Below are 14,092 nucleotides of genomic sequence, written 5' to 3'. Positions count from 1 at the left end.
CAAGGCCCCAGAGAAGTCTCTGCTGTGGAGGACCTCCAAAATTAGAAGTGGAGGAGTCCACCTTCCCCACACCAAGTCTATACCTCAGTTAACATGACCTCCCCGATTCCAGAATGGTCCCTTTGAAACCCCTCAGCTGCTTATTGTCTGCATTTTTACTTTTTTTTTAGAGGAGGAAACTGGCTTAAAAAGGTTAAGTAACTTGTTCATGGTTGCATAGCTAAGAACTTTGGGTTTGAATCGAAGTTGAAGTTTTTGTTTGTTTGGCTGTGTTGGGTCTTCGTTGCTGCCTGCGGGCTTTCTCTAGTTGCAGTGAGCAGGGGCTACTCTTCATTGCAGTGCGCGGACTTATTGCGCTGGCTTCTCTTGTGGAGCACAGCACGCCGGCTTCAGTAGTTGTGGCTCGCGGGCTCTAGGGTGCATGCAGCCTCAGCAGTTGTGGCGCACGGGCTTAGTTGCTCCGCGGCATGTGGGATCATCCCGGTCCAGGGCTCGAACCCGTGTCCCCTGCATTGGCAGGTGGATTCTTAACCACTGTACCACCAGGGAAGTCCCCAAAGTTGAAATCTGAACCCAGGAAAGCTGTGTCCTCAGTTCTAGTTTCTTCTTCTGTCACTTACTCTTTCTGGCGCTTTGTCATTAGAAACTTTATAAAACATCCCAAACTGACATTTGATGTCCTCTGCTTCCCTAGTCTCTTGCTGCACGCAGAGGAAGTGATTGGTCTTTAAACAAACTTCCTGGTGTCAGAGCCCTTTTGGAATGTCCTTTTTGCTATCTTCTATGGACCCTCAATTTCTAGTTGCTTTACTTCAGACTGTTTCACAGAGAGCTGAGTGAGGCTAGGCACAGAAGTGAGGCCACAGTTTTAAGGGGCACTAGACACCAGTTCTGTTTTGGATGTAGGCAACAGATGCAAATGTGCAGAGAAAGGTAAAGGACTAAGTTCTGAAATTCCTACAAGGTACTAAGTTTCTATGCAGTGACTATAGGGATTCAGTAGGTCCAGAGATCAGAAAGGTGAAGTTTTTTTTTTCCCCTCTAGAGGAGAGCTCAGACAGGAAATGGTCCACATCATGAAATTTGGGAAGTGGCAGGACTATGTCGTTGGTTATGACTAAGATCTTTAATACCCAAAAAGATCTGATATAGTTACTATTACACCCCAGCCTGGGTGAACGGAGAAGGGTTCAAAGCACGGTATAGGGAAGTGCAGGGCCCTCATTCTCGCTTCATGGAATGCAGAAGCCACAGAGGTTCAGTTCTTAACCTGGAACCTGAGCTCCACAGTTCTGTGTGTGTGTGTGTCTGTGTTGTTGAAGTGGATGTCAGAGAGGATTCCAGGTTCTTCAAGGGGTTCCACAACCCAGAGTCTAAGAAGTCAGTTCTAATCCCATCTCCTTTTAAGATGGGAAAACAAACAAGCTTAACAGTGCAGATTAAGAAGACATGCATTAATAATCTTGTTTCAACCAAGAAACAGTGAGGCAAGATCCCCTTAAGGACAAATTGGGAATAACAGTACCTACTCCTGTAGAATACTTATCATGTTGTACGGTCTATAGATTCAGGAAATCTTAGTTTCTGTCAGTGGCTGTTTTTTTTGACAGGGGCCTTCTACACCTGTGAGTTCTGGGCCTAAAACTGAGGCTGAGGCTGCAGCCTCCTAAGACCAGCAGTTACACATGCGCTTCCCCACTGTAAGCCTTATCAGATGCTGCTGGTAGAAGGAACAGAGCACTGGGTGGTTGGAAGAAAATTCACAAGCTCTTCTCTTGAAGCCCTGGGCAAGTATTAAACAAAGTATTAAACTAGTCCACCTCCTTCACCTATTTTTCTGCTCAAGAAGGAAGAACATAATGCAAGGGCGCTTTCTCCTCTGGGCTCTGCCACCTCCCCCAGCCCTCCCCTGCCCTAGACACCACAGACATGGACAACAGACTCCCCCTTAAATAGTTGTTTATTGGCAGTAGGCTGGAAATGGCGGAGTTAGCGTACACAGACAACACCAGGCATCAATGTCACGAGGGAGGCAAGAGTGACGGGCAAGAGCAGCCTGGAGCCCCGGTTGAGGCCCCCTCTCTTCAAGAGTGAGTGTGGGAGGGGGCAGAGCCTGGAGTGTTGAGGGGGCAGCCTTAGAACACCTCCGCTTAGTAGGCATGGTTAGAGATGAAGAGGGACTCACTGGCTGCAGCCCCCGCCTTACCACTTGGGGTGTACTTTCCTTGGCAGGCAAGGCTGTTGGCCTAAAAGGGGAGAGGAGCCAGAGTGAGAAGGTTCCTTCTCAGATCCCATCCACCCCAGCACCCTGCCCACCTCCTGCCCCATCCTCACCAGGGCTCGCTTGACGTATTCTTCCTGGGCAGCCTTCAGGTTCTCCTTCTTTCCACCCCAAGTCTTCAGGGCAGAGGCCTGCAGGGCTCGGCCGTAAGAGAAGGTCAGCGCCCACGGCTTCAGCAGGGGACACTTGTTGATGGCACTGAGGTTGATGGATGCCTCCTCTTCACTCTGGCCTCCAGATAGGAAGGTGATCCCTGTAGAAGAAGGGGGTGAAATGGCGGTAGGGGCTGTAGTCAGAGACCCGGGGGACTGGTAGGAGGCCCTAGAAGCTGACCTGGAAATTAGAGCACATGGGCACAAGGTTTATGGGTACAGTCTGTCTACCTCCCAGAGGTCAAGATGAGGGTGTGGGTCTCACCAGGGACAGCGGGGGGCACTGTGCGACGCAGCGCTGTGACAGTTGCCATGGCAATCTCCTCGTGAGAATATTTATGGGTGCAGGCGTGGCCTGGGGTTACCATATTGGGCTTCAGCAAGGTGCCTTCCAGGTAGATGTGGTGGTCACTCAGAGCCTTGTAGACAGCAGCCAGCACCTACGGCAGGGCGGGACCAAAGTGGGGTGGGGTGAAGCAGGGAGGGGTACGGGGGTCAGCCCCAGGGCCCCCAGCCCAGCTCTCTAGCCCACCTCACTGCCCAGGCAGGCAACCTACCTTCTCGGTTACATACTGACAGCGTTTCAAGTCATGGTCCCCATCAGGGAGGATCTCAGGCTCCACGATGGGCACAATGCCATTCTGTGGGGTGAGGGACAGGGCAGCCTTGAGGCCTCCTAACCCAGAGCCCCACCTACAGCTCTCCACAGCCACTGACCAAGATCTCATCTCCATGACGACAGAGACCCCTGGCTTCACAGCCCTTGGCCGATTGCAGGAGATCAGCCATCTCCCCAGATCCACCTGCACAACCCCTATTCTGCTCTTCTGCTTGCAGAGCCCTCCACGGGCCCAAGCCTCGTGCTTGGTGAGGATCCGGGGCAGTTGCCTTGGGGAAGGTAGGTAGCCTGGCACATGGGTGGCAGGCTAGCTGACATGCTGGAATGGAAAGAGGTGGGAAGTGGCCTCTTGGGGACCTACAGGCCCACCTGCTGGCAGATGCTGGCATAACGGGCCAGGACATTGGCGTTTTCCATGATGGCGAGGGTGGAGGGGGTGTGTTCCCCTATCTTCAGCACACAACGCCACTTGGCAAAGTCAGCTCCGTCCTTCTTGTACTGGGCACAGCGCTCCGACAGCCCATCCAGCCCTGTAGAGGGGACGGAGGAATCAAAGCATGGCAGAGGAGGGGGCACGTGGCTCCCACACACCCTGGGCACCCAGAGGGGTACCGAGCTGGGTGGGCTGGTGGGTAGGGCTGGGAGCTAAACGGTTCTCACCTTGGGTGGTTGTCTCGCCGTTTGTTCCTGCCAGGGGTACCACACCCTTGTCTACCTGTTGGAGTGGGGCAACAACACAGGACAGAGAAGTGATCTCTAGTGCCCTTTTCTCCTCTGTAGCCCCGCCCTGTCCCCGCTTTACTTCCTCTCTCAAGTATCTTTCCTGATTTGCAAATGTTTCACATAGTCACGTTATCTGATCCTATAGAGCAGGACACACACAGAGAGCCAGGGCTCCTACCACTTACTAACCCTATGAGCAAAACGCTTCATGGCCTTGAGCGTCTAGTTTTTCAATTGTATAATAAGTGTAACACCTGCCTCTCACAATTGCAAGGATTAAAAATGCCAAGCAGGTCCCATATGTTTCTAGCTTTTTTACACGCGATTTGGAGGTGATCTGGGGCAGATTCCACCCAAGTCTCCAGGCTTCCGACCCGAAGTTCATCCCCCAGCCTGCTACTCTGGATTTCTTTCCCCCAGATCCATCTTACATCTCACACCCTGAGGCCTAGCCCCCTCACCTTGATGCCCACAACACCGCCCTTGGCTTTGATAACTTGGGGGAAGGGACGCCCATCATCTGTCTTCTGGTAGAGCGTCTCATGAAAGAGGATGACGCCCCCAATGCAGGGATTCACGCGGTCGTCGGCAGTCAGCAGCAGTTGGCGGTAGAAGCGCCGGTTCTCCTCGGTGTTCTCGGTGCCAATGGACTGCAGTCGCTTGGCAATGCTCCCTGGAGGGAAGCATCACATGGGAATAAGGGGATCAGCCTATCACCCCCAACCTGGGGCCCTCCTCCCACTGTGTCCTGCCCGCACCGGTGGACTCATCTGCAGCCAGGATGCCCTTGCCCGGAGCCACGATCCGGTGAGCAATGTCAGAGAGCTCCTTCTTCTGCTCCGGGGTCAGTGCTGGATATTGGTGGGGCATGGTGCCTGTCGGTTCCTGGGCAGGAGACAGACCAGGGAGGGCTAGTTAGCAGGGTCTTCCCATGGTCTCCCAACAAGCAAGGCCCCTTGCCTGGAGGTCAGGGCAAGGGACACTTGCTGTCCCCAGCTCTCCCCTACACCTGACTTCCCTATACTCGGCCTGCCTCCTGTACCTTTCCTAACTCTGTTGCTGGGTATTGCCCAGCTGAGGGTGGGGCTGTATACTGGCATCTGGAGTAAAGGGAATAGGCCAGAGCCATGGACAGGCAAGTCACGTGGAAGCCGGACCCTCCTGGCTTGCGCTCTGCCATGGGGTCACCTTGCCTGGAAGCAAAACCGAACCAGAGTATTTTAGAATTAGAGGTTGTGCAGAAGGCAGAAGGCCCAACCTCCTCATCTGAAAGGAGCCTGAAAAGGGAAAAGGTCTGTGTTTCAAGCCACACAGCAACCCTAGAGCCAGATGTGAGCGTAGCACCCAGATCTTCTGACTGTTACAGGAGTGTTCCTTGCAGAGATCCCAGGGCTGGCTCAGGCTCCATGGCCTCAAGGACACCCCAAGGTCAGGCTTCTCCCCCCACGGTGGGGGGAGGTTGTTAGAAAAAGGGTGTTAGGAAAAAGGCAGGAGGGTCATCAGAAGCCCAGAAAAGGGCCGCAGAGGAAGCCTAGCCCGAGGTGGAGGAAAGGGGTGGTTTGTCGCTCTCACTGGTCATACAGGGTGAGAGAATGTGGAGGAAAGGCAAGCGCCCACCCCCTCCCCTGAAAAATGCTCATGTATGCTCTGCGGCTGCAGCTGTTCCAGGCTCAGAATCAAGGTCACCCGATAAGGAAAAATAGGGAAAAGTGTTCATGGGGCATCAGAAGCTGCCGAGGGGTTTCCCCTGCTCGGCGGGGGCACCCGTCTCCCAGGACAGGGACCAACCACCCGCTTTCGGGAACCCTGAGGCAGTATATGAGCTGGCCCCCACCCCTCGGGGCCTCCTAGGATCCCTGCAGAGGCAAAGGGGCCATAATACTTGCACCAAGAGTCCTAACAAGAAAAGGGGAGGGGGAAATGGTACTTCATCTCGCCCTGCTTCCTTCCTCCCTGCCGTGACTCAGCGCGGAGCGGCCCTTGGACTGCGCAGCAACCCGCGGGAGCTCAAGCTGGAAGAGTTGGGGAGTCTGGGCTAGGAGCACAGGTGTGGGTGGTGGTGGAGAGGGGAGATGCTGGGCCCGGGTGGGGGGGCTCCGCGCGGACGCCCGACCCGCCACTACATCCCGGATCCTTCCCCACGACCCTCTCCCTGACCTTCGCACGTGGCGAGGGGCGCTCACCTGGCACAGGAGAGGGGCGGACTGGCGGGGTGCAGCGGTGGAGAGCCGCGGGCTGGCGAGTGGACTGAGGGAGCGAACACGGCAGTCGTCACCGGGACTCTGGTTCTGAGGCGCGTTCCAAGGGGAACGCAGCCTACTCAGTTCCCGAGGGGGGGCGCGCGGGGGCGGGCGGGAAGGAGGTGGTGCCGCGCCTTATAAAGGCACCGCTCCACCCTCCGCGGAGATTTTCCCTTTGCAGGGGGCCGGAGGCGCCCCGGCGTCCAATTGCAGGCGAGGGGCTGTGCGAGAGACCGCCCCCCGAAAGGCGAAGCCCGGAGGCGGCGCTTGGGCGAGGACAGTGCGGCGAGAACACGATCCCTTCCCCCACCCCGTCCCCCTCGGACGTGACTCGGGCCACATCCCGCGGGTCGCGGGGGCCCTCCCCTCCCTCTCCCTTCTCCTCCCCCCACCCCCACCCCCCGCTTGGCGTGCTTTGGGGCGCTGTGACTCAGCCGATTTGGGGCACCGGCAGAGATGGGGATGCGGTGGGGGTCGGGTCGGAGAAAAGCGGGTGGCACAGCCCGAGAAGACTGAGGCTCAGCTTCCCCCGCCAGGGGCCCAGTCCAGCGGCCCGGGGCAGCCCCAGCTTCCGGCTGCGCTGAGGCAGCGTGCGTCGCGTTGTAACCGAATCCAGAGGTCAAGCGACTGCGAGCCCCGGCGGAAGAGAGGGCGGCGAGGGCACGCACGGGGAGCGCGAGGAGACGGCAGGGGTTGGCAAGGGGCGGAGGCGAGACGGAAGCTGTTCCGGGTTCCCGCGGGGAGACATCTGCGCCCCATTCCGGCGGGTCTGGCTCCCGCCGCCCGGGCCGCCCCCCGAAAGCCAGACCCAGCGGAAACCCGCCGGCTACTGCTCTGCCCAAGCAAGTCTGGGGATGCGGGGCCAGAGTCCCTGCGAAACTTCTCCCTGGCACTGACTTCCTTCTCCAAAATAAAATCCGTCCGCCCGCTGTCAGCCTCCCAGATATTTTTCTAGCCTCCCCATCCTACCCGCCAGGTCTCCCCTCTTAATCCCGACGCCTTCAGCCCAGCCCCACCCCCGCTCCGTCCTGCTGGCGCCCACCTGCGAGGAGGAGGCCGAAGGAGCGGGCAGAGCCTGGTCAGCAGCGAGTGAGTCAGGCCACACCCGGGCTGGGTTATAAGGCAGCTCCTGCCCTACCCCCAACCAATGTCCCCGACCTTCTCCGGTGACCCTTGCCCTTTCCTCACCACAGATCCCCTGGCAGGGGATCTATATTTAGGGAAACCTGAAGCTCCTGACATTCATGCCAGCTGGGGGCCTAAAGTGAAGGATGGGGAGGAAGCTGTGGGCCTGCCTCTTTGGGGGTGGGGGGAGGGTCCCCTGTCCACTCACCAGTACTTCAGAGGAAATTTCCTTGGAAATCCAGACTGATGCCCTCAAAAGGTTGTCAGGAGAAATCTTTGGACAGGGATCTGTGCGGAGGAAAGGAGGGTAGGGGACTCAGATCTGTGGCCTTCCCTGTCTCCTCTGCTCCCCTGACTCCGGGCCTCTCGCTGGCTGCTGTGATTCTCCGGAGCCTGTTTCTTTAGAGGGAGAGCAGATGCAGGCACTACACTCACACCTCAGAATAACCAAGAGTCCATGGACAGGGTGTGCCTGGGGTACCCCTACACCCTGATATTCAAGGCCCAAGTTTGTCCCATAATGCTCACTGTGGTGAGCAGTGTCCCCCACCCTCACCTTCAAATACGATCATTTACTTGGGGAGGGGGAGAGGAGGGCAGGGGCACCTGGCAGAGCACCAGCCACTCTCTCTTCTGGCCCTCCAAAGGGGCCGCCATGCAGCTGGCGGAGGGCTCCTTGAGTCCCACTCTGCAGGGAGGCAGGCTCTCCACTGCTGGTTCCCAGGCTGGTGAGCTGGGTAGTCCATTTGTGGTTCCAATAGCCTGGAGAAAAGTGTCCTGAGGCCCCTCAGGGAACAGGGCCTGAGGGCCCTGGGAGCTGGCCGCTCCCCAAAGGGCAGGGACCCTGCGTCTTGTCATCGGAGCTTGATCTCAAAGCAGAGACAGTTGAGGCTCTGGCAGTCAGGAAGCTGGCACGCACAGGCACAGTCACAGAGCGGGCAGCAGCAAGGGCAGCGAGGGGCCCAATCCTGAGGGAGAGGAGAATGGGGTGAGGGAGTTGGGCAGGAGGAAGGGGGACCAGAGCCTGAAGCTGTTTCCTTCTCAGGGGAGAAGGGAACAGAGTGGCCTGCAAAGTCCCATTTGCCCAGTGGATCAGAGGGTGCCATTCACCATTCTTGGGAACAAATCAATTCTTTCTGCTGTTGAGAAATCAGCAAGGAGGCAATGTTCCTAACAGCTGGGTTCAGGAGCTGGAAGAAATCATTTGGTGGGCGGTGGGGGGTCCTTTCTTTCTTCCCATCTTATGGATGAGGAGACTGAGGACCAGAGGACAGCTGGCCCTGGACCCACGCTTAGGTCACAATGTTCAGCTCAGAGATGTTTCTCTTATAACACGCAATTGAAAGTCGTTAGACTGGGAAAGCACACACACACTGTCTATGATAAAAACAACTTGTTGGTTTTGTGGATTTCTTCCTTGGCCTGAGACGAAGCTGGATCTCATTCATCCTCTATTTCTGAGCACCTACTCTGTGCCAGGCACAGACTATGTTCATGAATGATTTTTAAAATCTAGTTTTCCTTAAAAATGGTAATTTGCAGATTTAATTTTTTAATGTTTAAAAGGAGTTACATCTCTTTTATTTATCAGAACCTTGAGTAGAGGGCCTCTTTACAAAAGAGGAAACGGAGGTTCAGAGAGGGGAGTGATCGTGCAAAGGAATACAACAAAGGAGTGGGGCTGGGATGGGTCTAGGCCTGCCTGCTCCCAGTCCTGAGATGCCCCCTGACCAACTGCTTCCCAGGGGCATGAATAGCAGCTTCTTTCAGGGTCTGCTAAGGCAGGGACAGTTCCTCTCCCGTCTCCACTGAGCTACCAGGGGACTCACGCTCAGCAGGTGTCTGAGATACAGATGAATGTTGAATGAATGGATCAATCAAAGCATATCATTTTCCCCTCTTTAGGCAAAGAAGGAAGAAGAGGGCTTCTCATCTCCCAGGGGAGACAGAAGGTCTGCCTCTTGGGGAATAGGAACAGCAAGTCCTTAGGAAGGGAGAACCGGTCCACTCCGACCCACTCCTCTTCTGCCCTGGGACACGGATGATCTGTCACCGCTGCAGGCAGGGACTGGAGTCAGGCCAAGTGGCTGGAATAGGACCCACCCAGGATGTGTGACAAGGCTGGCTCCTTGAGGCCTAAGGCAGAGTTAGTGACAGTCACAGTTGCACATCTCAATCAGACACCGGGCCAAGCCAGGAATAGGGGAATGACCTTTAGAAGAGCTGAGGTTTCGGGGTGCAGTGTCCGATGACTGGTGAGATCAGATATCACCAGGGGCTCCGGTGAGGGGAGGGCATCTGCTCCTGCTAAAAGAATTGTCTCTCTAGAAAGAGGTAGAAGTATATCATGGTGGAGGGGAGAGAGCGAGGTGGCTTCCTTGTGTTTGATGGGGGTGTGGTTTGGGGTGTCTCTGGGGAGTCCCAGTCTGGGCTGAAGTCAACTCTGTGGGTTTTTGGAGGACTTGCAGCGTCATTCTGTGCGCAGAATTGGGGGCTGAGAGAGGTCCCACTGCTCTCGCTTCAGAGAAGAGGGTATTAAAAGCATTTTTTGGCTCTGCCCCCTGGAAGGGTTTGGCTCTAGTTGTTAATAACTAGCTAATGGATATCTTGACTCTCACAGGCAGCCTTGTGGCTTCTGGAAGGAATCTGCTTTTTAAGTACATTAAACAAGGGCTCCACATGACTGTTAAGCCCTGTGTTTCTCTAGGCCTGTAGTTTTTCACTCTGATTTCTTTCACTTTGAGGTTGTGAAGGCCAGCCATCGTTACTGTTTGGAGCTCAGGGTTTGAATCTAGTTCAGGCCCAGGTGTGGCTAATTCATGACTTGTGCCTCAGTTTCCTCATCTCTGAAATATATTTTAAATATAACACCTACTTCACAGGGTCACTGTGGGGAATCAGTGGAAGGCAGGAAGCACGGTGCCTGGTAGGGAGGGAGCTCTCAGCAAAAGGGAGCTCCTCTGTCACAGCGCTTTTCCCTCAGCAATAGCTCTTAACCCTGGTGGTATGTGTCAGTCGTGTAAGAACTTGTTAAAGATTCGCAAATTCCGATCCCATTCCAGATCTGCTGGGCATGGGGCCTGGATGCCTGGCTTCCCATTTAAGCCTCGTTCCAGCTTCTGATCACACAAGGGGCTGAGAACCAACCACTGCCCTGGATTGCATCATTTCTCACCCTCGATTCAGAATGTGAGGCAATTTCTCACATTGCCTACTTATTTCTCTGTCCTTTGCGGGAATGTAAGCCCCGTGGTGGCCGTGTCTACCTTGTTTCCACTGCGCCCCCAAGGCTCAGCACAGTGCCTCAACAGTGACTCCATAAATCTTCCATAAGTGAATAAATAAATGAATGAATGAATTAGGTCCTCATGACATACCTGTGAAAGAAGTAACATAGGCAGGTTTCTCCCTGCGAGAAAGAGAAGCCTGGGTTTGTGTCTCCACCCAGGCTTTAGGCCTCTGTAAGCCTCAGTTTCTACAGCTGTGAAGAAGCCAAGAGATTTGGAATATTTGTGGTGGCTATTGTTACTATAAGGAAACTGAAGAACACAGAGGCCTTACTGTGCTTTGTGGAAAGACAGCTCAAGGAAAGAATGACCATTCGTCATTCTAGAATCCTTCCTGGCTCTGGCAGAAGCCGGGGAGGATCAGGACCTGAGGTCTCCAGCTTGGACGCCCTGCAGCCCTGGAGGCGGCAGTGGGAGGAGCCAGTCCCTCTTGACAGCGCACCTCACTTTCAAGGAGGAAGAGAGGCCTCTGACTCTTCCCTCCCCGCGGACAGAAGGTGAAGGGAGTGGTGTCCCCAGGAGAGGGGGCCAGAAATCATTGTGCAATTGAGCATTTCTTATAGAATAGGAGGTCTGAGGACCCAGGGTCTTCTCCTTTTTCCCCTTTGTCCCCCTAGCCCCAGCCCTGGGCCCCATCTCCAGGCTATCCCTGGGAAACCAGACGCAGATTACCTGAAAGAGGAGAACTCCTTGCCCCATAATTTATTTTGAAACTCAAAACATCTCGCAGGGATTTGCAACTGCAGTCTGCCCGAGTTATGAATTTGCTTGGTCTTTTCCCCTCACTCTTCCCTCCCTGGGGAAGGTCCCCACTTCAAGGGCAGGAGCTTTGCTGTCTACATCTCTGAGCCCAAAATCATCAGAGCCTAGGAAGGTGGTCAATTACACTTAACATGTGGCTTTAAAGCCACAAATGCAGAATTGGCCTGTCCTCTGTGAGCCAGGCTTCTCCCTGAGGGTTCTGTTTCAACACATGAAGGAGCAATTTGCTGTGCAAGACTCTACTGTGGAATGCTGGAAAAGTGACTAAATTTCCCTGAGCCAATTTATTCCCCTGCAAAAGGAGGATAAAAACATGGATAGGTAACCAAGGTGTGATGCCACGTTAAAAAGGGCAAGTGGCAGATGTGAGGAAATAGTCTGTGTGGTATATGTGGTATGACTACATTTTTACCAATAGTAAAATACAACAGTGATAGTACTGTATGTGTATTAGTATATGAGGGACATACACCAAATGTAGCAACCTTGGTTAGAGAGCTAGTTTATAAAGTGACTTGTACTTTCTATGTATTTCTACATGCACACTTTGTAATTAAAAAAATACATATAGATAGGTTTTTAAAAATATCCAGCTCTCGGGGTTGTTAATCAAGTAGCACAGTATCTAGAACATCGTATTTACTCTGCAAACAGAAGGAGCTCTGTGAGGGGCTGTCTTTTCTTTTAACTACCATTTTCAGAAGTAGAAATGTGCCCTACATGTTACATACATTACCTTTCTCCAGATGCTGCCCTATTTTCCTTTCTCCAAGTAGCTTTCATTACCAGAAAATATCTGATATGTTGTTTTTGGCTGTCTCCACCTGACCCAGTACCTGGAACTGTGCCTGGCCTAGAATAGGTACTCAGTAATAAATTTTGTTGAACCAAAAAATGAATGCAGGGCTTTCCTGGTGGTGCAGTGATTGAGAGTCCGCCTGCCGATGCAGGGGACGCGGGTTCGTGCCCCGGTCTGGAGGATCCCGCATGCCGCGGAGCGGCTGGGCCCGTGAGCCATGGCGGCTAAGCCTGCGCGTGCGGAGCCTGTGCTCCGCAATAGTAGAAGCCACGGCAGTGAGAGGCCCGCGTACCGAAAAAAAAAAAAAAAAGAATGCACAGAGAGTACCAAGATCAGGACTCACGGGCCAGAACGAGAGAACTCACAGATTCGGCGGGCTGGGGGCAGCAGGCATCCAGGTAGTGGGCTGGGCTGGGCAGAGGAAAGTCACAGGCTTCTGCGCAGGTCCAGCAACAGTCTTGGGGCCTGGAGGCGCCTTGCTTCCTGCAGGGGGAGCTGCAGTCTGTGCAGCAGCCCTGGGCCTAAGAGAAGGCAGGGCTCAAGCTCTGGGCCAGGCGGCAGGTAGGGAGGTACAGCCAAGACTCAGTTTTGGGGAGAGGGGCAGCAGAAGGTTCAGCTGAGGACGAGAAGAGGATCTCCTGGTCCCACGAAAGGGACAGATGCGGGGACTAAATGGCAAAGGTGTCTCAGGGTAAGGGCCTACAAATGAGGGGAAAAATTGACCAGGTTCCTCCTCCCCCAGGCCCACCCTTCAGCCCCCACCAGGCCCCTCACCAGCAGGCAGTGCCTAGTCAGCAGCACTAGGCCCAGCAGCAACAAATAGATGCCCACAGCGAGGACGACAATGGCAGGGATGGGGAGCAGCAGGGAGGGGCTGCTGACGGGAGCCGGGGTTGGATTCCACGGGCTAGAGGAGGCCTGGACAGCACAGGAGGAAGGGGTGATGAGGAGATGCGGAGGGGCTGCAGGGACACAGAAATACCAGGAGGGACACGGGAGGTGGCTGGGAAAAGGGGAGGAACAGCCACCAGGTGGTGGGGAGAGAGTGAATAGGACTACACTGTCTTGTCCCCAAACCTGCCTTTTCTCTTGTCATCCCCATTTCAGCACCATCGAGGACCTGTTGGTCATTCTAGACTTTTCCAAGATTTATTGCCTTTCCTTTCAGAATGCCTCTCCAAACAGATCTATTGTCTCTGCTTCCACTGCACTACTTTACCATCCCTCAGCCCACAGTACTGGCCTCTAACTGTCTTGCAACCTGCAGTTGTGACCCTTTCCACACCAGCTGTCCTGCGTATCCCTCCCTCCCTTGCGGTCCATCAATGGCTCCCACCGACTCAGTCCAAACTTCTTATCTCAGCGACAAAGGCCTCAATCTGGCCCTGCCTACCTCTCCCTCTCCCCCATTACACTCCAGCCGTACTGAAGTCCTAGCAGTTCCCCAAATGCCCTGGCCTCTCTCTCACGCCCACCTCTCTGCCCATGCTGTTCCTTCTGCCTGGGATGCCTTTTCTTCTCTGTTGCTTGGCTAGCTCCTCATCTTGCCAGAGTGGGATGTGCCCTTCCATGGGAAGGCCGTCCCTGCAACTCTCTTTCTGTCTCACAGCTCTTGTCCTGAGCTGGAAGGGTCTATGTTGGGTAAAGAGCCCCCTCTCCAGTCCAGGCTCCAAGGCAGGCAAAGTCAGGGTGAGTGGAGGGCGCTGAGGGGGCCGCTCCAGAGAGGGGTAGGACTCACGTCCATTGGGCAGGACAGCGCCAGTCAGTCCAGGAGCTGCAGAGGAGAGAAAGTCCTGGGCCTCAGACACTGAGAGGGGCCATTGGCCTGGGATGCCCATTCTCCTCCTCCCATTTCCCGTTTGGGGAAACTGAGGCCCAACGACGGTCCCTGGTCCGGACAGCGATGATGGGGACTCGGGGCAGCGCCTCCTTCGAAGGCCCCAGCCCGACCCTGGCCACATCCTACCGTTGTCCCCAAACCCCGGGCTCCCTCCATCGACCTATCCCCATCACCTGCGCCCTCGGGGCCGCGGGCAGTTCACGGATTCCGCTCCTTGTTTGCTCCAATCGGCCGCAGCTACTGCACCGCCCAGAAGCCTCCCGC

At 55.0% G+C, this 14,092-nt stretch overlaps 2 protein-coding genes across 3 annotated transcripts; both read right to left on the bottom strand.

Annotated features, from left to right (window-relative positions):
- Positions 1 to 1,942: 1,942 nt before the first annotated feature.
- Positions 1,943 to 7,113, bottom strand: ALDOA (aldolase, fructose-bisphosphate A). 2 transcript variants are annotated; one of them, XM_082857440.1, is made up of 9 exons: positions 7,058 to 7,113; positions 4,534 to 4,660; positions 4,237 to 4,448; positions 3,713 to 3,767; positions 3,422 to 3,582; positions 2,991 to 3,074; positions 2,699 to 2,873; positions 2,335 to 2,534; positions 1,943 to 2,246 (listed from the first exon to the last, which is right to left on the bottom strand). In XM_082857440.1, the coding sequence occupies exons 2-9, from the start codon at positions 4,643 to 4,645 to the stop codon at positions 2,151 to 2,153; spliced, it is 1,095 nt and encodes a 364-aa protein (XP_082713566.1). In that variant the 5' UTR covers positions 4,646 to 4,660; positions 7,058 to 7,113; the 3' UTR covers positions 1,943 to 2,150. The 2 variants fall into 2 exon arrangements, with proteins under 2 accessions (XP_082713566.1, XP_082713565.1); XM_082857439.1 differs by lacking the exon at positions 7,058 to 7,113 and adding an exon at positions 5,959 to 6,086.
- Positions 7,114 to 7,994: 881 nt separating this feature from the next.
- LOC309972963 (uncharacterized protein) lies at positions 7,995 to 13,732 on the bottom strand (the record flags this gene model as incomplete). Its single annotated transcript, XM_082856856.1, has 4 exons — positions 7,995 to 8,108; positions 12,354 to 12,509; positions 12,763 to 12,906; positions 13,727 to 13,732. 4 exons carry the CDS (start codon positions 13,730 to 13,732, stop codon positions 7,995 to 7,997), a joined length of 420 nt encoding a protein of 139 aa, XP_082712982.1.
- Between the last annotated feature and the right edge of the window lie 360 nt (positions 13,733 to 14,092).

This window comes from Leucopleurus acutus (genome assembly GCF_964270905.1).
Source record: "Leucopleurus acutus genome assembly, chromosome: 16".
Taxonomy (NCBI): domain Eukaryota; kingdom Metazoa; phylum Chordata; class Mammalia; order Artiodactyla; family Delphinidae; genus Leucopleurus; species Leucopleurus acutus.
This window is presented reverse-complemented; position numbering and strand designations above follow the sequence as displayed.